Source organism: Bos mutus, chromosome 11 (genome assembly GCF_027580195.1).
Source record: "Bos mutus isolate GX-2022 chromosome 11, NWIPB_WYAK_1.1, whole genome shotgun sequence".
Taxonomy (NCBI): domain Eukaryota; kingdom Metazoa; phylum Chordata; class Mammalia; order Artiodactyla; family Bovidae; genus Bos; species Bos mutus.
In genome coordinates, this window is record NC_091627.1 from 105,872,801 (window position 1) to 105,893,940 (window position 21,140).

Genomic DNA, 21,140 nt, shown 5'->3' on the forward strand with positions numbered 1-21,140 from the left:
AGGCCTCACAGTGAGATGTGGCCCTGTGACAGTGACTATCAATGAGAGTGGACGTCATCAATGCCAGACTAGTTCATGAAAACCTCCCATGCGTGCTCCCCTACGCTCTATCCCTCGAATCTGACTGGGTGGTGTCAACTCTAAGGTGATCTTTGAAGCCTCAGGTTGAAGAGGACAGATGCTCCATTAGCCTGGGTCCCTAATTAAACCATGTGGCCTGTTTACCTGCTAAGCACTGTTAAAGGAACAAGATACACATTTCTGTTGTATATGCCACTATATCTTTCAACGGCTTTCTGTTATAATAGCCTATCCTAATACAGTTACATAAAAGCAGTTTTCTAAAAGTTCAGCCTAATCCAATTTTCTCTGGCATAACCTTAGCCCCTTCTGCTACTTTGCACAGTCACTGAACTATTAGTTCTTCAATCATAACCGTATAAAAGGAAAATGGTCTATTTTCCTATGCTATAGAAACCTACATATTTATCAATCTCATTCATCTGAAAGTTGATTTATACATAAAAACTAAACGTAAACAGCAATATTTAAAACTGAATATTTAAATATAAAACTGAATAAAGTTAATTTTAGAACTGATCAAAAGAACAGGTTTTCTTATGAAGTATTCAAAGAAAACAGCCCAAGAAAAAGACAAAACACTGTATGATCTCATTCACTGTGGAATCTGAAGTGTGACACAAATGAACCTACCTACAAAACAGAAGCGACTCACAGACACAGAGAGCAGGCTTACCGCTGCCCAGGGACGAGAGGAGGGAGGGGTGGACTGGGAGTCTGGGGTTGGTGGATGCAAACTATCACATTTACAATATCGAAAGGATGAGGTCCTACTGTACAGCACAGGGAACTATATTCAATGTTCTGTGATAAACCATAATGGCAAAGAATTTTTTTAAAAGAATGTATTAAAAAACACACAAAAAAACTGAGCCCAACTTATATACAATATTATCAAAAAACAAAAATGACAAGAGTAAAATCAAAGCAACAAATGAAATGATTTTACCTGAAACTTTAACCAAATACAGCATGCATACACATACACAGTCTAAGTCCCACAATCAGAAAGAACACCCCTGTTATGGTTGTCAAATTCATTAAGACCTGGAGTTACGGGAAAGAATAGTGGAAACTGATACAGATACCTTTCTGTCACACATATGGATGTTTCATTTTCATTATTTTAATATGTCACTGCTTAGCCAACCCTGTTATGTAATCCTGTGGATCACTGACCTTGATCTATCATAATCCGACTACAAAATATTCATTTATCTGCTTTCTCCTAGGACAGTTGATTCAATGGGAGGAACTACCTATCTTGCCTAATGCTTATCTGAAAAGCCTGGCTTCATGCTTCGCCCACAGCAGGGACTCAATATCTGATGAAAATATGAGCATCCCAAAGGACAGAACAGTTAACCTCAGATGCAACCACTCACAGAACCTGTGAACCAAAAAGAAACATCATCTGGCCCAGAGCCGTCATTTAACATCAGTAAATTCAGGAAGGCCCAAAGAAATTCCAGAGTCACATAGCTGGTCATTGGCAGAAATTCTGTACTCTTTACTCTCCACCCTATTACTTTACTGAAAACAAAGAGGATATATCTGGACAAAACAAAATAAAAACTATTTGCCACTGAGGACCACTTCATCCTGAGCTTTCACTGTAAGGACAACCAAGACAAGGTTTAACTATGCAGTCATCCAAATAAATATCAAAGCAACTCAGTCTCAGGGCTCATTTCCTTGTTCCTTCTCTTAGGGCTACCACGCAACAAATTAGTCAGAGTCAGATTCTTCTTTACAAAAGAAATAAGCAGCTGTGTACTCGGTCCTCTCTACAACAGGAAACATGAGGGGCTACTGGCCCTCTGCGAGAGAATGAGGCACAGTGATGTGGATTCATCAAGTCCTGCAGGACAGCAACACGCAGAAACTACAAGAAGCTGAAGCAGACTTATTCATATGTAGAAACCTTCAGTTTCTGTAAGGCTCAACTTTTTCATATTTAATAAAGAATGGAAAAATCTGGACTGAAGTAGCATTCACGCAATTGTTTGGAATAAGAAAACTGTCTATTTTCCCAGTAAAACTTTTCCCAAGGAAACTGCAGAAGGCAGTTCTTTCATATGATATAACATATATAAACTCTTAAAAACAATACTTCATTTAGTTGGACAAGGGCTTTCATTCAGCACATGTTCACTAGGCATCCATCCTTGCCCGGCACTGCTATTTACCTTCCTAATGGAAGCAGAGACACACAAAATAAGTAAAATATACAGCATAGCATATTTAATGAGTGCCAAGAGAAAAATAAAACAGGTAACGAGGATAATAAGTGGGAGACAAGGGATAAGTACAACTCTACACAGAAGAGACACAGCAGGCTGCGCTGAGGTGACACCTGGCCAAGGCCTCAGCTCGTCTTGCCTGATGAAGGCATTTTCTCCAGCGTGCATGTGTGCTCAGTCGGGTCTGACTCTGAGACCCCATGGGCTGCAGCCCACCAGGCTCCTCTGTCCATGGGATTTCCCAGACAAGAATACTAGAGTGGGTTGCCATTTCCTTCTCCAGGGGATTTTTCCGATCCAGAGATCAAAGCTGCATTTCCTGCATTGGCAAGATTCTTTACCACTGAGCCATCTGGCAAGCCTGCATTTTCTCCAGAGGGAAGAGCAAGTGTGAAGACCCTGAGGTAGGAACATGCTTGGACACGTTTGTCCTTGTTCAGGACGAACAATGGAAACCAGTGTGCTGGAGACAATGTGAGCGAGGCAGGGATGAATCAGAGGTTAAAAAAAAAAAAATTGGAAAACCCATCCCCATTTACCTATATAGAAATAATAAAAATTCTGAGTTGGCAAAGGTTCAGCACACCAAGAATAATCTGGGTGGTGAAGCAGGCACTTTTAAATGACACTGGTGAGAATGCTGATTGGACAGACAGTCCTTTTTGAACATTATTTGACCCAGTAATTCCTCTTTTAAGGTTCAATTCTTGAGAACTGACTAGAGATCTAAAGATTTGTGTATAGAAAAATGTTACTCAAATTACTCATAAGAAAAAAAACTGATTCAGCAATGTTCAATTATTAGCTATTGGGGCTTCCCTGGTAGCTCAGATAGTAAAGAATCTGCCTGTAATATGGGAGACCTCGGTTCTATCCCTGGGTTGAGAAGATCCCCTGGAGAAGGGAATGGCAACCCTCTACTCCAGTATTCTTGCCTGGAGAATCCCATGGACAGAGAAGCCTGGTGGGCTACAGCCCACGGGGTCACAAAGAGCTGGACACAAGCAAGCAACTAATACTTTTACTTTTTCACAATTATGACAAAGCCATATTGTAGCCTATTATGAGAACGATAATCGGGGGAGGGAGGTTGAAGAATTTTTAATATGGGAAATTTTCATTGATATGATGTTTATGAGAAGCAACAATGAAAATGTTTACAGTGGTTATCTCTTAGTATTATTTTCTTTTTAATCTCTCCATTTTCCAAATTTTCCTCAGTAAGCACGTATACTTTTATAATGAAGAAAAACAATGACTTTTTTTTTTAATGGATTTGCTGGTATGAAACCCAAATGTATTGACAGGTACAGCTGAGTTACCTAGGGAAAGGTAAGTGTGATCTAGAGTGATTTCTTCAGAGTGAACCAGGCAAGGCTGTCCTGGGAAAGACCTCCAGAAGCAAAACGAAAACACCAAGACTGAAGTCCCTACCCTGCTGATTTGTAAATAATCTATGAAGGACCTGTAAGAAAGTTTCTCGGGAGGGAGATGAGGAGCTTAGTTTGTATCATTGACAGACTAGATATTTAGGCTAAAGTACTTTAAATCCCCTTCAAAATTAAACCTTCCTCACAGACCAAGCAATAATGTGGAAAAACAGAGTCTGGGCCTCGAGAAAAGAACATTAAGCCATGAGTCAGAAGATACACCGTAGGCCCAGTTTAGAGATTTCTCTAGTCTGTGATCTCCTTCTGACTCAGTTTCTTCATCAGTAAAATCAAGACTACTCCTACTAATCTAAGCATAATTTACACCCATGTTACAACGATGAAATGAGAAATAACAGTCAAAGTGGTTTACGTTATAAAAACAGAATGATTCTAGTTACAAAACATTATCATTAAAGTACTATTTGACTTAAAATGCATAGATATGATAAGCCTTAGCATTATTCCATTTTGATGAATAAGGTATGCCTATTAGTACACTGGCGTGTTACATACTCTGAATGTTGTGTTACCAATTATGCAAACATTACACTGATAACCGTGTATCTCAGGAGGAAAAATGATCATATGTACTCACATTTCTTGTCCATGCTAAGCGGTCTGTGTTATAACCCATCATGTTCATGAGACACGTCACAAATAAGTTCCACTCTGAGTGATCACTGGGCCCTCCTGGGGCGCTGTGGACACTGTACCACTTGACGAGCATCTGAACCGCTATTTCTTTCGGCAGAATGAACTTAATCGCTTGCAAACAAGTTTGTACTATTGAAAGCAAAGATTAGTTTTAGTATGCTTTCTAGGCATGCATTTCTTTTCCCCTTTTACTACGGTTTTTAAATCACTGCTATATAAAGGTCAAGCGCTATGAAAAGGGAACTGCCATTAAACAGCTGGTGGGACACAAACCTGACCCAGCCAGTCATCTGAGTCTGAATTTAACAGGGCTTGTGAGAGGTCTCAGAGCAGTGTTTCCGTCATCAATTTAGGGTCAGAAATAAAATAACCACATAGCCCAGGTTACCTAAGACAGAAATGACTGACATCTGTGGCCCCAACAGCTTCCCATTTTTGCTCTCAAAAATGTCCTAGTTTGGGCAATGAATTAAAGATCATTCTAACAAAACCACACAATTTCTACATTAATAAATTTATATAAAATATTGTTTCAATACTTCAGTAAATATAGAATAATCAATACATACATCCTCAAATAAAAACACTCACCTAGCTTTAAAATATGCTGTAAATGATTAAACATTCTGGTTAACCAAAGCTTTATAACTGTTCATTATTTCTGACAGCCCTGTTTCTATGGTGTTTTACATGCTCTCTGTCTTAAACAGACCAGTCAATACCATGTAGTCTACACCTTTCTTAATGGCTCGATACCATTAGTATGACAATCAGTTACAGCACTGCACTGTCACACAGCGACTCCCTCAGGGGGCAAAGGCTATGGCTATGAAGAGGCCTAGGTCTGCTTTTAGCAGGAAATGGCCCCGACCTGCAATGTTTTTGTATACCCACATAATCTCTTTAGAGGATTTTTTCCTTCCCTTCCCAAATTCACTGTTACCAGGGCCCATCCTTAGCAGTATATGCTTTTTCTCATCAATTTGCTATGTGTGTGCACACACAACCAAGGCTGGAATCAAATGAAACCAATGTCAGAAAAGCAAATAACCAAGTTTGTCATGGTTGAATCCAAAATCAGTGTAAACCAGATACCGACTGAGGTGCTGAGGAAGGTTTTATCAAGTACAAAACCTTCTGTGCATGAACTATGTGACTTCTATTTGCTCCTGCAAGAGTTAAGATTTCACTTTGTTTTTATTTATTTTAACTAATCCATTAATTGTTTTTATATATTTTGGTTAGGCTTATACTTCTTGAGATCACTGGCTAAATACCTTTTAGAAAAGCAAGGCAGCTCCATACCAACTCAGAGTATCATCTACCACACTGATGAAGAGTACTTCCTAAAATGAGAAAGGCACTCCAGCCCACTTGGCAAATTTCAGAGATCACAAAATCTGCCAACATTCTGCACTGGAAGTTGGATTTTGAAACTAACAGACATCCTGAATTTTCTTATATCACACAGGCATTGTTTTCTTAACTTACATTTGTTGGCAAATCTTTTTGATTACATGGTTTCCTTTATTCTACGTTCAGAAATATTCTCCACCTAGTACTTTCCAAATTGCATTTCAATAATTATTCAAGCAGACTCTGATTTTATCAAAATACTTCTGAGTATATTTTTGCTAAAATGTTAAGTTTTCCTCAAAGGCAATTATGTTAATTTCTCAATTATTCTTAACAATTGAGAGATTATTTTTGGATTAAAAACCATCAAATATGCCAAAATCTGTTTTGGTTGCTTGGGCTTGTTTCTCAGACTTTCTTGCAAGAGGCGTGTCCATATGCTGTAATCTCACGGCACAGCTTCCTCCCCCTGAGAAAGCTCACAGAAGTGGAACCAGCACGCACTCCCGGGCCCCAGCCTTGGCGCACACACGGATGGGCCATACACAGTGCTCCGCGGCGCGTCACTGCTTCTCGGCGCAGGAAGAAGGCCCATCCCGCGGCTCCAAAACAGCAAAACGTTTAAAGCCTCAATTACTAATGTACATCAGCAATTACTCCAAATCTTTTAAATCAAACTAAGAACACATGAACGTGAGGTTTGATCCTCAACCATACCTAATTCAGAGGTGGCAATTTCAGGAATAGTGATCCTCACCATGGAGCCATTACTCAGTTCCTAGGGAGAAGATGGAAACAAATAAGGACAAGTGAATAGAATCTGTTCATTCTAAATCTCTGGATGTCTAAAAAATAGCTGATGCTTAGCAAGACTGTTTGCCTGTCAAAGAAAAATGCAATAAAATAAACGAAAAATAAGTAGTATTTTCAAACAGAACTGAATACTTTGAAATTTCAGACACAACAAATGTGCTTATTTGTAAAACATTAACAAAAACTCTTACTTTAAACAAAGTGGCTAATTTTCATATAGACACTAAGAGTCACCATCACCAAAAGTCTCACTTTTAACAACAAAAAAATTGTCTATATTAAAATTGAACTGAATGAACAAGCTTTGTTTTCAATACACTTTTTAATAATATAAAAACTTTAGAAAAAAGTGGGATGAAACTACTTTAAAGAAAAATAGGGCAAAAATATGATGTATTACAAGTGCTTTTAAAAAACCACATGGAATATTTGTTTGCACTTTTCAGACAAAACTCTGCATTCTGACAAACTTTACATGACAGCCATAATTCTTGGAAAGCTATCCTACCTTTTAAAAATAAATGTGCACACTTACTAGCGTTACCCTGTTACGGACAGGGTCTCTTATAGAATGAATGTAAGTCCCAAGCTGTTGGAAAGTACAATCCTCAGTATAGAGAGAATCATGAAGCTTTGAAGAATCCCTCAGTTCTGGAACTGGGGACACCAGAACCTGTACAGGGTCATAAATACAACACGTGAAGCATTTTTGAGAAATCAGGATGAAGAAATTACATGTCTTTTTTGCATATGGTCTAACAATTATACACAATGATTTTACACCATTCTGTTATAAGTATGACTAAGTAGCCTTTCCCAAGGTCCCCACCAAGAGCAGCTATAAAAAGTCAATAAAAACAGGACATCTAATCAATGGCACTGGAGAGTTGTGGAGATAACCTGGACTTGAGGGGCCAAGATCAAGAGAGAAAGGAATCAAAAGTAAGTGGCCCCACAGTTTAATACCACTTGGGATCTAATACCACTTGGTCTATCTTTAATCCCAAGATAAACCCATCTAAAACACAAATCCTAACATTCTTAACTGCAAGCTCTAAAACCTACAATGTCCTACTGACTGCATTCAGAATGAAAAACCTTTTTATCCTTTATTCTTTAAGAGCATGTCAGGTGGAGTGTAAATACCAGCTCTACCACTTATGAGCTGTATGTTTTCAGATAAGTAACCTCCTTGTATCTCCATGTACACATGTGTAAAACAAGGATTAATATTTTCCTAATAAAGCTGTTTTAAGGGACTAAATGAGTTAATACACATATAATGCTTGGAACAGTATCTAGCACATAGATAATACTAGAATATCCCACCCCTTGCCCTGCCTTACCCAACAGACCACATGGATTTTTAAAAGTATTCATTCATTCCACAGACCTGTTGAGTCTTAACTTGTATGCCAAGAGGCGGAGGTACAATTACATGTTGGCAATGTTCTGCACTGACCTGCCTCCACGCCCACGCCCATGGGATTCCTCTTTACCCGAATGCCCCCCTCCACCTGCAAATATTCTATTTGTCCTCCAGGTCCAAACCAAGTCAGACACATCTCTCAGAGTTCCCTGTGCTACAAAGTAGGTTCTCATTAGTTATCTTTTAATAATACGGGATGTTTCACGAATTTGTGTGTTATCCTTGAGCAGGGCCCATGCTAATCTTCTCTATATCATTTTAATTTTAGTATATTGCTGCCGAAGCGAGCATTAAATTATGATTTCTTAAAACAGACAGTACATCTGATTCACACAAGTAAATTGTGAGATCCCTAGATGAAAAAGAATGCATCCCTCTCCTCACTGCAGCATCCTCGAAAAGCACCTCACACATCACAAGAGAAATCACTGCACATTTACCGAATCATTTGTGTTTGAAAATATTCATATTCTACAAGCATTAGCTAAACTTCCAATTTTACAGTTTTTAAAACAGAAAAAAAGTTAACCATGGAAAAAGCTAGTATTTGACCCAACTTTTCTAAAACACTATCAATTTTTGACAACACCTACTCCCCTTCTCACCTCATCCAGGGATCCAAGCAGCTTACTCAGAGGGTTAGCAGTAGTAACGCCGTCAAGCGGGGTGCTGGGCCGAGGCATGGTGTTGGACATGGTCAGGGAGGGAGCTGGCAGCCCAGGAATAAAAACCTTCCCCACCTGAAAGAAATGTAAAAATATGGGGAAAAAATATTAGCTTTCATGTATCATGTTCTTGAATGAAACATTAAGGCATGTAAGCATGTATTTCTTTTGCTATTTCAAAGTTTATGCTCACCACACACAACTGAAAACAGGGAGAATTAAAATTTTAATCACGTATCAAATTCCACCATCCAACTACATACAAACATCTTGACATAATTCTCTTAGTCTGATTCCTTCTTTTCATTACTAAGAACTTTTTGAAGGCAGGAAACAGGGGATATGTTAATACAGTTAGACATTAAACAAAATGCAAGTATACCACACACTTTTCCTCCTTATTGGAGGTAAAGGCAGCAGGCACATTAAGCTTTCAGAGATTATAAACATCAGTCTTATTAAGTCGCCTGCCAGAGAGAAAAAAGTGTCATTTATGTCTTGGGGCCAAAAGATATTAAGCTGAAGTGACACTCAAGAAATTAAACCCAACCTAGTCCAAACTGTGCTCTCCAGCTTGCAATCCATCACAAACTCTCAGACACTTCTTCCTCAGGAAACCAGACATAAACTTCTCACTGACCTTCAAAGAGTGAGTCAGCAATCACGCTAATCACTCTTTCTTTTAACCACCCGTACGATTCTCAGAAAAACAACACAGAAGTTCACGTCCACACAGTCTGAAAACTTTTTTTTAAATTTATTTTTAACTGGTGGCTAACTGCTTTACACTGTTGTGTTTGTTTCTGTCATACACTGTGAATCAGCCATAAATATACAAATGTTCCCCCCTCTTGAACTCTCTCCCAACCCCCTGAAAACTCTTGATAAGACTAAAAGGATATTCAGAACTAAAGTTGAATTTTAACAATATACATATTTATGTATATGTACATAAATATACTATCTGAATACACTACCTGAAAACTGATAAAATTACATAAGTTGTCCAATAAAATCCTTAGGAATAAAAAATAAAAATGACAGTCAGAACTAGCATGTGGAGGTTTTTAAAAAAAAAAACATCAGCAACCACCCCTCCAGATCATAAAAATATGGAATAAGCGCATTCTATGCTATTACTCCCACTAACTACCACCACCACAACAGGATCTGCATGAATGTGTGATACAACTAGCTAAGGGCTGTAGAAGGTGAGGAACGCTGACAGGCTGGGGGCCTGAGAACCAGGAATGAAGTATGAACCCCCTACCTTTCTGTTTTCATTTCTCTCCCTCTCTACTTGAGCTGCCCTGGTGGCTCAGATGGTAAAGCGTCTGCCTGCAATGTGGGAAACCTGGGTTTGATCCCTGGGTTGGGTAGATTTCCTGGAGAAGGAAACGGCAACCCACTCCAGTACTCTTGCCTAGAGAATCCCATGGACGGAGGAGCCCGATCCCTGGGTTGGGAAGATCTCCTGGAGAAGGAAACGGCAACCTACTCCAGTACTCTTGCCTGGAGAATCCCATGGACAGAGGAGCCTGGTAGGCTACAGTCCACGGGGTTGCAAAGAGTCGGACACGACTGAGAGACAAAACCAGGCCTTGCACTCTTGAGGGGCCTGCAACCCAGAAATGCTCTCAGGCACAGAACAAAAGAGAGCCCACGAATACCCTGCTCTTTTTGCCAAAACTTGGTCAGGAAGAGTGGCCAAGCAGGGAACAACCACATTCGCCACATCTGCCCCACTTCAGTCAAATACACAAAACTAGCCACAGCCCTGGTGCTGGCCCCATCCAGACCTGTGGATGGAGATGAGGGGCAGGGATCCACCATCCCACCTACGGGGACGAGGCAGCACTCTGCCCCGGCACAAAGCCGGGAGGCCAGGCCTACCCTCTCTGAGCCTCTGCTCTGCAGTAACCAGGCAGAATGGCCTCCCCGCCAATGGCTCTGCAGCTGCAGAGACTGCAGACCCTGCTCTCACGCCAGGCATATGCCCCTCACACCTCCCCACACTGCAGCAATGGTCAAGGGGGAGGAGCCTGGCTCTCATCCTTACTCTGTAGGAATAAGCTGGCCTACCTCTTCCCACCCTTCCTCCACAGACTACGGGTGGAGCACTCCATTCCAGCCCCACCCTGCAATAACTAGGCAGTAGGGAGTGAGGAGAGGGATGGGAAGGAAGGAAATAGAGAAAAGGACTTTCTAAATATGTGCATGAAATCCTGGGCGGGCCTCTCAGTGACCCCTGTGTGACTGACAAAGACACAGTGAAACATTTGAGAACTAAACACCATTTAGTTCTCAAACTGGCCTCGAGGTAGGGTGGAAGTTCAAGCACACCACAATTTCATCATGGGAGCAGACCCCCAAAAAAAGACCCAATCAGGAAAGGAGTAGCTTAACAAGCTAGAGAACTTTTAGACAATAATCAATCTACCCCAGACAAACACTGAGGAAAAATACTACCGCCTGTGAACAAAGGCCAGGTGGGAGGCTGGACCTCCATTCTCACCTGGCTCTAATGAGGCACTGATTTGGGGGAAAAAAATAGTACTTTGGATTAGCAATAATGTAATGAAGACTGGGGCTTCCCAGGTGGGAAGCTAGTGGTAAAGAACCCACCTGCCAATGCAAGAGACGTAAGAGACGCAGGTTTGATCCCTGGGTCGGGAAGATCCCTGGAGAAGGAAATGGCAACTCACTCCAGTGTTCTTGTCTGGAGAATCCCATGTACAGAGGGGCCTGGCAAGCTGTGCTCCATAGGATCGCAAAGAGTCGGACATGACTGAAGCACTAACACTAAAGAAGCTTTGAGAATTCACACACTGCTGGAGGCAAGGAGTACAACCTTGCAACCTTGATACAACCTACACTTTGGAAAACAATATGGCATCCCCGGGCTAAGTTGAATATGCATATATTCTAAAGACTAGGAGATACATGTTTTTTAAAAACCCTTTTAAGCATTGTTTATCAGAAGAAACAGCGGACACAACAAAACAATCCTCATGGCTGGTAAAGTTCTGGTGTACTTATGCAATGGAAAACTGTGTAAGAGTTAGTCAACAACAGCTTTGTGTCTACAAAATATATCTAAAAATATTCAATAATATGATATTGAGCAAAATAGTCAAGTCAGAGAAGAGTATATGGTATGTTTCATTTGTATGAAAATTCATATACAAAGAAACAACTTATTCTTTAGTGATATAATTGCAAAAAGTAGGAACAAAAAAGCCGGGACTGATTTATGGCAAGAAAAGACACTGTCTACCTCTGGGGGATGAGGATGACAGGGGAGAGAACACCAGGAGACTAAAACTATGGGCAACATCCTATTTCCTAACCTGGGTAGAGGGCATATGAATGTTCACTTCATTATTCTTCAAATTGTGTGTATTTAAGTGTCATACTTTACACGTGTAAAATTTACATCGTTCTGTATATAAATTTCACAACTGTTTAAAAAGAGACAGCCAACATACTATATAATATACATTTAACGTAATGCAACTTTACTAAAGCTCTGAAAGTTAACAAACCTGACCATACATTAATTTTAAAACTACAATCTTTATAAAACTTCAGTTAACCTTTTCTCCTTTTATTAAAAAATATTTTATCTACATTCATTGATGCTACCACAACTACACTGTGTTCATAATGCCAATCCATCTAATGACCATGAGACCTAGACCTCCAAGTTGCTGTTGCTTAATCGCTAAGTCATGTCCAACTCCTCTGCAACCCCATGGACTAAAGCCCACCAGGATCCTCTGTTCATGGGATTTCCCAGGCAAGAATACTGGAATGGGTTGCCATTTCCTTCTCTGGGGATCTTCCCGACCTGGGGATCAAACTTGCATATCCTGCATTGGCAGGCTGGTTCTTCATCACCACCAGGGAAGTACTCCAAATAAGGTTCAACCTAAACCCAAGGGTTCATTTTCAACTCTTATAGAAATCTGCCAAATTCCAGTCATGAGGTAACAAATTTTGAATACCAACTAACACTAAAAAATAACAATTAAAGAAGTAGTCCTACTGACAGCCTGGGGTGCTATGTGTTACTTACCCGCACCACCCCTGTATACAGCACCAGGTTTCCACTGCTTTCCAGGACCAGCATAGTGTCTATCTTCTTGAAAAAAAAAAAAAGCAAAAAAATTTTTTCCAATTGTGCAAATTATAAAGTATAAAGAGTTTCAACTTCTCAAGAAATATGCCTGCATTTACCTCCACTGGCGCTGCATCCTTTGCCTGGATGTTGGTGACAGAGCCGAAGATGAGCTGCGTTTTATCATTACTCTCTTGAAACTTTACACATCTAAACATTCAAATTAAAAAACAAATACACTATTGATACATGCAACAAACCTGTACTTATACTTAATTCAAGGGTATTAGGCTGACTATTAAGCGCCCATTTCAGAAGGTTACTTACTGTTGGGTTCCATATATAACATCTTCAATGACAAATGACAAGATTACAGAGACAGAGCAGATTAGTGGCTGCCCGGGACTGGGGACAGTGGGAGGTGGGTGTGACGGGCATGCTTAGCCACTCAGTCGTGTCCAACTCTTTTGCAACCCCATGGACTGTAGCCCGCCAGGCTCCTCTGTCCACGTGATTTTCCAGGCAAGAACACTGGAGTGAGTTATGATTTCCTCCTTCAGGGGATCTTTCCGACCCAGGGATCGAGCCTCTGTCTCCTGCATCGCCTGTGGCAAACGGGTTTCTTACCAGTGAGCCACCTGGGAAGTCCAGGGTGTGGAGTATGTGACTCTAAAGGGTAGCTAGCATGAGGGAGATCTGCGAGGTGATAAAGAAGTTCAGAATATCGACTGTGGTGTCTACACACAGCGACACGTGAGAAAACGTCACTGAACCACACGCACACGCACACGAGCACATGTAAAGCTGACGGCTTGAACAAGGTCTGTGCCCTGTACTGCTGTCAGTTTCCTTGCTTGGGTAACGCACTGTGGTTGTGTAAGATGTTACCTCTGGGGACAAGTACTACATTACACCTTCCTATGACCTGTAATAATTTCAAAATTAAAGGGTCACTACATTGGCAAATATATGAATACATATTTCACCTAAGAAGATAAACAAATGGCTAATAAGTGCATGAGAAGATGCTCAACATCTTAAGTCATCAGGGAAATGCAAATTAAAACCACTTCAAACACACCAGAATGGCTACGATCAAAGAAAATAACAATATCAAATGTTGTCAAGGATGAAAAATTGGAACACTCAAAAATTGCTGGGCGGAATGTAAAATGGTGCAGTTTAGTTGGAAAACAAATTTGGCAATTTAAAAGCTGCCAATGAGTCCTCTTTCCAGCATCTTTCCGTGCTGCCAGAACGGTGCACATGAGTGTCCTGGCTGAAGCTCTCAAGAGTATCAACAATGCCGAAAAGAGAGGCAAACGCCAGGTCCTTATTAGGCCATGCTCCAGAGTCATCGTCAGGTTTCTAACTGTGATGATGAAGCATGGCTATATCGGCGAATTTGAAATCATTGATGATCACAGGGCTGGGAAAACTGCTGTGAACCTCACAGGCAGGCTAAGTAAGTGTGGAATGATCAGCCCCAGATTTGATGTGCAACTCAAAGATCTAGAAAATGGCCGAATAACCTGCTCCCATCCCATCAGTTTGGTTTCGTTGTACTGACAACCTCAACTGGAATCATGGACCATGAGGAAGTAACGAAAACACACAGGAGGGAAAATCCTTGGATTCCTTCTCTAGGGATGTAATACATACAAATAAAATGCCTCAGAGGACAAAAAAAAAAAAAAAAGCTGAAAATGAATTTATCATTTGACCCACTCCTAGCTATCTACCTATCTATGAACATGAATCACATATGTCCACACAAAGATTCTGGCTCCAGTGATCACAGTGCCGTAACTCACAACAGTCAAGAGTAGAAACAAACCAAATGTCCATCAACCAATGAACAAAATGTGGTACTACACAGTAAGAGGAATAAAATGTTTATACATGCTACAACACGGGGGGTCCTAAAAAACATGCCAAGAGAAAGAAGGTTGCAGACACAAAAAACTATCTATTGTATGATTCTATTTATATAAAATATCCAGCAAAGGCAAATTTGCAGGGGCAGAAAGCCTATATTCTGGTGGTCTGAGGTCGGGAATGGGAACACAGACTGACGAAAGTCAAGCACAAAAGATCTTTCAAAAGTGATAGAGGAAGTTTTAAAACTGGATTGTGGTGATGTTGCACAATTGTAAATTTACTAAAAGTCATTTAATTATACACTTAAAACATGTTAACTTCATGGTATATAAATTATTTCAATAAAGTTATTATGTAAAAAAAAAAAAAAGAGAGAGAAAAAAGAAAAGAAAGAACAGCCCTAGAGATAGAAGCACAGGTTCAACTCCTGGGTCAGGAAGATTCCCTGGAGAAGGAAACTGCAACCGACTTCAGTATTAACTGGAGAATTCCATGGACAGAGTATCCTGACGGGCAACAGTCCACAGAGTCATAAAGAGTCAGACACAACTGAGCGACTAAGCCCTAAACACAAATGTATTTACACTGATTAAATGAGAAACATAAACACACTTACCGTAACTGGAGCTCGGACTCTACTAAATAGCACAAGAACTTCTGCCCACATAGGTCAGATGTAATAAAGACTTTGGAGGCCTGTGAATTTTTCTTCCTGTAATAGATATATTAATAAAGAAAATGGTGGCACTGGCTTAAAAATCTACCTCAGATATTAATAAAAAGTCTTTGAAAATACAAGAAATACTAATTGGGCCAAGCAATAACTTTGAAGACACAAAAGCACTTCTAAGAACTGAACTTCATCATCTCTGAGATTCCTCTCAGCTCTGATTCTGAGTCCACTACATAGCTTTTTGGGGGAAAATTACAATAAACGTAATCATTACCTTTTTAATTCTACACTATGCTAGTTGCCTACAGCCAAAGTAATGCAAACTTGAATTCCTATCTCTTACAAGGTCTAAGGGGTCAGACTTTTTATAACATGACTTCTCCAATCTATCCTTACTCTCTAAGATTAGGTTCCACTTTACCTCTCTTTTTTTTAAACCATACCCCAGACTTCTCTATTCTCTGCAAAAGTTTCTTTGCAGAGCAGTGCAGAGGACTGGAACTGTAAAATAAGCATCTGCAATATATCCAACTTAGCAATAAGGTATTTAAGGAGAAATGACTTTTTTTTTCTTTTAGTGACAGTATTTTCTTTCCATTTACTTATTTTTTTAAATTTGGGGCCATACAATGCAGCACATAGGATCTCAGTTCCCTGATCAGGGATTGAACCTGTACCCCAACCCCCACCCCACATTGGCAGCATGCAGTTAACCACTGGATCACCAGGGAAGTCCCCAAACAAATGATTTTTAAATACAGGGAATTTTTGTTATATACAAGGAACAAAAATGGAACCTACTTCAAGCCTGTACTCACATCTTCACTTTCCTCCAAGTGTCACTGACCTGCTGGCCTAAGAGCACGGGTGTGGCCTCCATCTCACGGGAGCCCCAGGGCGGCCTATTTGATAATCATCACCTTCTTTCTCCCCAGGGCCAGTCTCTGCTCCTGAGCGCCTGTCTGGTTCCTTGTTCCATCAATCACTTCCTCTTCCCTGTTATTTTCAATGCTCTCCTGCTCTGGGTGTGTAATCTTTGCAGCCTACTTTCTCACTTTAAAATGAGTCTTATGGACTCACTTTAAAATGAGTCTTATGGACTCTGTGGGAGAGGGAGAGGGTGGGAAGATTTGGGAGAATGGCATTGAAACATGTAAAATATCATGTAGGAAACGAGTTGCCAGTCCAGGTTCGATGCACGATGCTGGATGCTTGGGGCTGGTGCACTGGGACGGCCCAGAGGGATGGTATGGGGAGGGAGGAGGGAGGAGGGTTCGGGATGGGGAACACATGTATACCTGTGGCGGATTCATTTTGATATTTGGCAAAACTAATACAATTATGTAAAGTTTAAAAATAAAATAAAATTAGAAAAAAAAATAAAATAAAATAAAATGAGTCTTTAAATACACAGATGTACTAAAACATCAGATTATATGAAGGACTTACTAGTCGCTTAGCTGACTGTAAAAATGGTAGTGTGGTTCGGTAAAAAAAAGCGTCCTTACTTTCTAGAGAAACACACTGAGGAATTTAGGGGCAAAGAGGAAGATGAATTTTCTCTAACATAGTTTAGGAAAAATGAAACCCTCCCTGGACCCTGAGGTACCTCCAGCTAGTTTTGGACCCTCATTCCCACTCAAAGGACTCTGTGGACAGTCTGTGTATCCATGCTCACCCCTCCAGTCCCCACTGACTTTTTCCACCCCATCCCACTACACCCTACCCCACGCAAGGTGCTCTGGACAAAGTCACCGGGAACTCACTGCCAGCAGGTACTGCCTCTGAGCCCACCTTCACCAATCTTCACCGGCATCTGACGACACTGACACCTTCGTCTCAAACCTCCTTTCTCATGTTCCATGATTGTCCTGCTGCTTCCCCTCCCCCCGACCTCCCTTGCTCTGTCTGTCTGCAGCAACCTTATCTCTTTTCACCAACCTCCTCCCCAAACGTTAAGTTCCCAGGACTTCAGTCCCTAGCCCTTTTTGATTCTACACAGCCTGGTTTTAACTATTCAGAGGTCACAGACTGGGAATCTAATGAATGTTAAATCCTCTCCTAAAGAAAAGGCCTAGACACCACCCGTACCTTTGATTACTATCTTTGATCCCAGAGGGTTACCAGAACCCCTGTTCATCCACAGGCCCTCCAGAACCCCAGGAACTCAACCTCTACACACTCTATGAACTCCAATCCACCTGCCTTGCCTCAGTCCCCACTGTTAAGTGACTGCTCCTCCCCCTGTCCTTATGACTCACACATAAAGCACCTCCTTACAGCTTTCATGAGACAGAACAGCCCCAACGGCTCTCTCTCTCTACCTCCTCTTTCGCAGCCCTTTCCCCTTCTCCTACATAAACAAATTGACAGTATTTTTAATTCCTGGAACATACCACACATTCACACTTCCTAACTTTTCTCCTGATCCCCTCTAACGACTGTGCCTTCTCCACTTACCCACCCAGAAAATACCTAGCTGTCTTTTCAAAGTCCTGTCTGCAGATGTGCAGTGCCACCACCCCCCAGATGTCTCTTTTTGAGGACAGGGACAGTGACCTGCTTGCTGATAAACCACAGCCACTAACACACACACTGGCACTGACTGAATGAAGGATTAAAGAGAACATAAAAGGAGGAAGGTCATGTAGAATGGAGGTCTGAGTGGTGTTTCACAGAACAGCTGATACTCAACTAACAAAGACAAAACTTCAGAAAAATGCTATAAAACCCCAAGTTGCCTAAACTACACAAATTAACTGTTTTTCCCTAAAACAGCAAACACTTCAAACGGGAGAGATTACTACTACAAAGTTAAGGAGGAAACAGCAAATGACAAAAGAATATTTTTATGATCATCTTAATATCACTAATATTCTCTACTGAAACTTAGGTAGCCTTTAATCTATATTTCTATGCATTTTTGTAAGTATTTGTAACTGCTTATAGCAAGAAGCTTTACACAGAATATCAAGTGTTTTCTAAAACTTTTAGCATCATTTTTCTCTCAATATAAAAATATATCCTCCAAACCTCAGGCGAGTAATCGTTTCTGTCCATAAGTGGTCGATACAAAGCTCAGGAACAATGGGCTCTGTTTCTGGCGCAAGAAAGGAGCCATTAGAATTACTACTTGGAGAATGAGAAAAACTGTGTCTCTTTGGAGACTGATTATGGCTTGAAAGGTTGAACCTTTGCACCCCTGAAAAAGAGTACACTCCTAAGGCAGGGGAATGAGCACGACTGCAAAACAAACAGAAAAGAGGGCACCATAATTAATAACACAGGCTGACACGACACACTTTCCAATAAAGCTTTCCAAACTCTATGTATTCATGCAAATATTCAAGGCAGAAACCCAGTCAGAAATACAATTAAAAAAAAAAATGCTTGGGGCTGGTGCACTGGGACGACCCAGAGGGACAGTATGGGGAGGGAGGAGGGAGAAGGGTTCAGGATGGGGAACACATGTATACCTGTGGTGGATTCATTTTGATATTTATAATTAAAAGAAATTTTAAAAAAAAATTAGAAAATGGAAAAAAAAAAAAAAAACAGCTACTTAAATGGTTTAACACACTTATTATATTCTAAAGATTTAGAACTCCTGCTGGAATAATTCTTTTTTTAACTGAAAATCAGTTCATCTTCTGCCTCAGAAAAGGAATCGCTTAGATTATTCAAAAAAGTCTAAACTATGTTCTTAGGTACTCAGACATATACATATGAACAAAACCCAGATTATATAGATACTAATAAAAACAAAAGCTAAAGCAAACTAAGACAAAAGAAAATAGTACCAAAATATCTCAGGAATTAATATTCACCAAACTGCTGCCAAGCAGTGGTAACAATTTGGCACTCTTAACAACAAGAATTGGCAGCTTCTACACATGACTCACTGGCAAGGCAACACAGTAGGCCTGCAATCTTGGTAAAAATAGCTCAATGGGCATACTGCTTTTTTTTCTAAAAGGTACTCAGAAGCTGTCAAGAGAAATTTTAAATCCTTCCAATCACAACAGAAAGTTTAAAAAGAAGGTATTTTTTTCTTGAGACATCTTGTTTAAAACCAGGAAACACGTCCACACTGAAGTCCCACCTGAGAGCTGCCATGTTGGAAATGGAAGGTGAACGGGAGTGCAGGCTGGGCGAGGAGGCGGAGCGGCTCTGGCTGTGGATGGAGGAGTAGTTCTGGAAGGGGGAAGCCACGGGGGAGTCGCCCTTGGAGAGGCTTCTGAGGTGTGCTGTGAGCGAGCTGCTAGTAGCCACGTTCTGGGGGGTGCCCCCCTGTTCAGAGAACTTTAAAACAACATTCCCTTCCTTAAGTCAAAATGAAGGGGGATGGGGAGGTAATCATTAGATTAGAAGGGCAATTTCCTTTCAGGGTAGTTGCCAGTTATTAAAGATATACCATTTTTTTCCCTAAGATACTCAATTTATTTCACGAGTCTTCTAAAAGCATACAAACAAATATCATACATTAGCACACATATACGGAGTCTAGAAAGATGGTATGCTGCCAGTGAGTCTATTTGCAGGGCAGCAGTGGAGAGGCAGGCATGGAACAGACTGAGGACACAGTGTGGGAAGCAGAGGGGGGACGAGTGGAGAGAGTAGCATGGAAGCATACACGCTACCACACGTAAAACAGAGAACCCGTGGGAGTTTGCTGTGTGACTCAGGGAGCTCAAACTGGGGCTCTCTGACAACCTAGCGGGGGTAGGCTGGGGTGGAAGGAGGGAGGCAGGTTCAAGGGGGAGGGGACATATGTATACCTATGGCTGATTCATATTGATGTATGGCAGAAACCAAGAGAATACTGTAAAGCAATTATCCACCAATTAAAAATAAACAAATTTTAAAAATAATTTTTAATGAGTAGCAAAAAAAACATATGCAAGTTTTCAGTATTAACTATCTTCTTCTGTTAAGAAGTGACTTGCCTTCACCCTTACCTCTGTTTTGACTCTCCGGAGAGCCCACACAGAGTGCAGACCTTGAACAGTGTCGTAGGTCATGACAATGGAGGGATCGGTGTGGAGAAAGACAATTTTCATTGCATGATCTACAACATACTGTACCCGTGATGAACCAAAAAGACCTTAAAGATAAAACAGAAATGATCAAGTATAGGACAATGGGCTTCACAAGACTTGTTTATGAAGTGACTCTTGCAATTCCTAAAGACACAGAGAAATGAAGGTAATAAAGGCATGAAATCCATTAATATATTAATATGACATAATTAACTCTCCATTTTTAATACATTTACTTTGGGCATCAATTTCTTCAAATATATTAAAGATGAGAATGTTATGAGCTTTTATATCACACACATGTACTTAATGAATTTAAGCCATTAAACTCATCAACCACAGGTAAAAGGTCCATGATTCCTTTAATAACTGACTTATTCATAAATTTTAATCAACTATTCTGCCAAATTTGACTTCCTTAGTGGTTCTTTTCCTCTGTATGAAATCTGTCCTCGATGGTAACCATTCAAACAGTGCTCAACAATACACTGCTGTTTCTGTTTTACTGGGAAGACACGCAAAAATAAGTTTTTTCCTAGTGAGTTCAGCTTTTCTATCTATAGTACCACAAACAAGTTCCTATTTCCTTATTTGACAGTTTCCAAAATGTTTTCCTCTCAACATATTTAAAAAATTTAAAAGAATTGGGTTATAAAATTAAGAAGTACATTATAAAGAAAGAAAAATCACTCGTAATTCCAGTCAAAATAATTATTACTAAAATTTTTAGGAGCATTCCTCCTAGTTTTGTTT

The 21,140-nt window shown here is 40.4% G+C and overlaps 1 protein-coding gene and 1 non-coding gene across 2 annotated transcripts in view; both read right to left on the reverse strand.

Annotated features, from left to right (window-relative positions):
- The window catches only part of ANAPC1 (anaphase promoting complex subunit 1), a 100,044-nt gene that overhangs the window by 68,322 nt on the left and 10,582 nt on the right, over nt 1-21,140 (reverse strand). The window contains exons 8-17 of the mRNA XM_070380061.1: nt 20,307-20,452; nt 19,451-19,671; nt 18,382-18,591; nt 15,292-15,387; nt 12,914-13,004; nt 12,753-12,818; nt 8,615-8,749; nt 7,116-7,253; nt 6,485-6,545; nt 4,353-4,540 (exon numbers count right to left, since the gene is read on the reverse strand). Of these exons, the coding sequence (XP_070236162.1) occupies nt 4,353-4,540; nt 6,485-6,545; nt 7,116-7,253; nt 8,615-8,749; nt 12,753-12,818; nt 12,914-13,004; nt 15,292-15,387; nt 18,382-18,591; nt 19,451-19,671; nt 20,307-20,452 (1,352 nt within the window). The remainder of the gene's footprint in view (nt 1-4,352; nt 4,541-6,484; nt 6,546-7,115; nt 7,254-8,614; nt 8,750-12,752; nt 12,819-12,913; nt 13,005-15,291; nt 15,388-18,381; nt 18,592-19,450; nt 19,672-20,306; nt 20,453-21,140) is intronic.
- LOC138990093 (U6 spliceosomal RNA) lies at nt 8,195-8,299 on the reverse strand. The gene has a single exon (XR_011466260.1). It is a non-coding gene; the product is annotated as a U6 spliceosomal RNA (small nuclear RNA).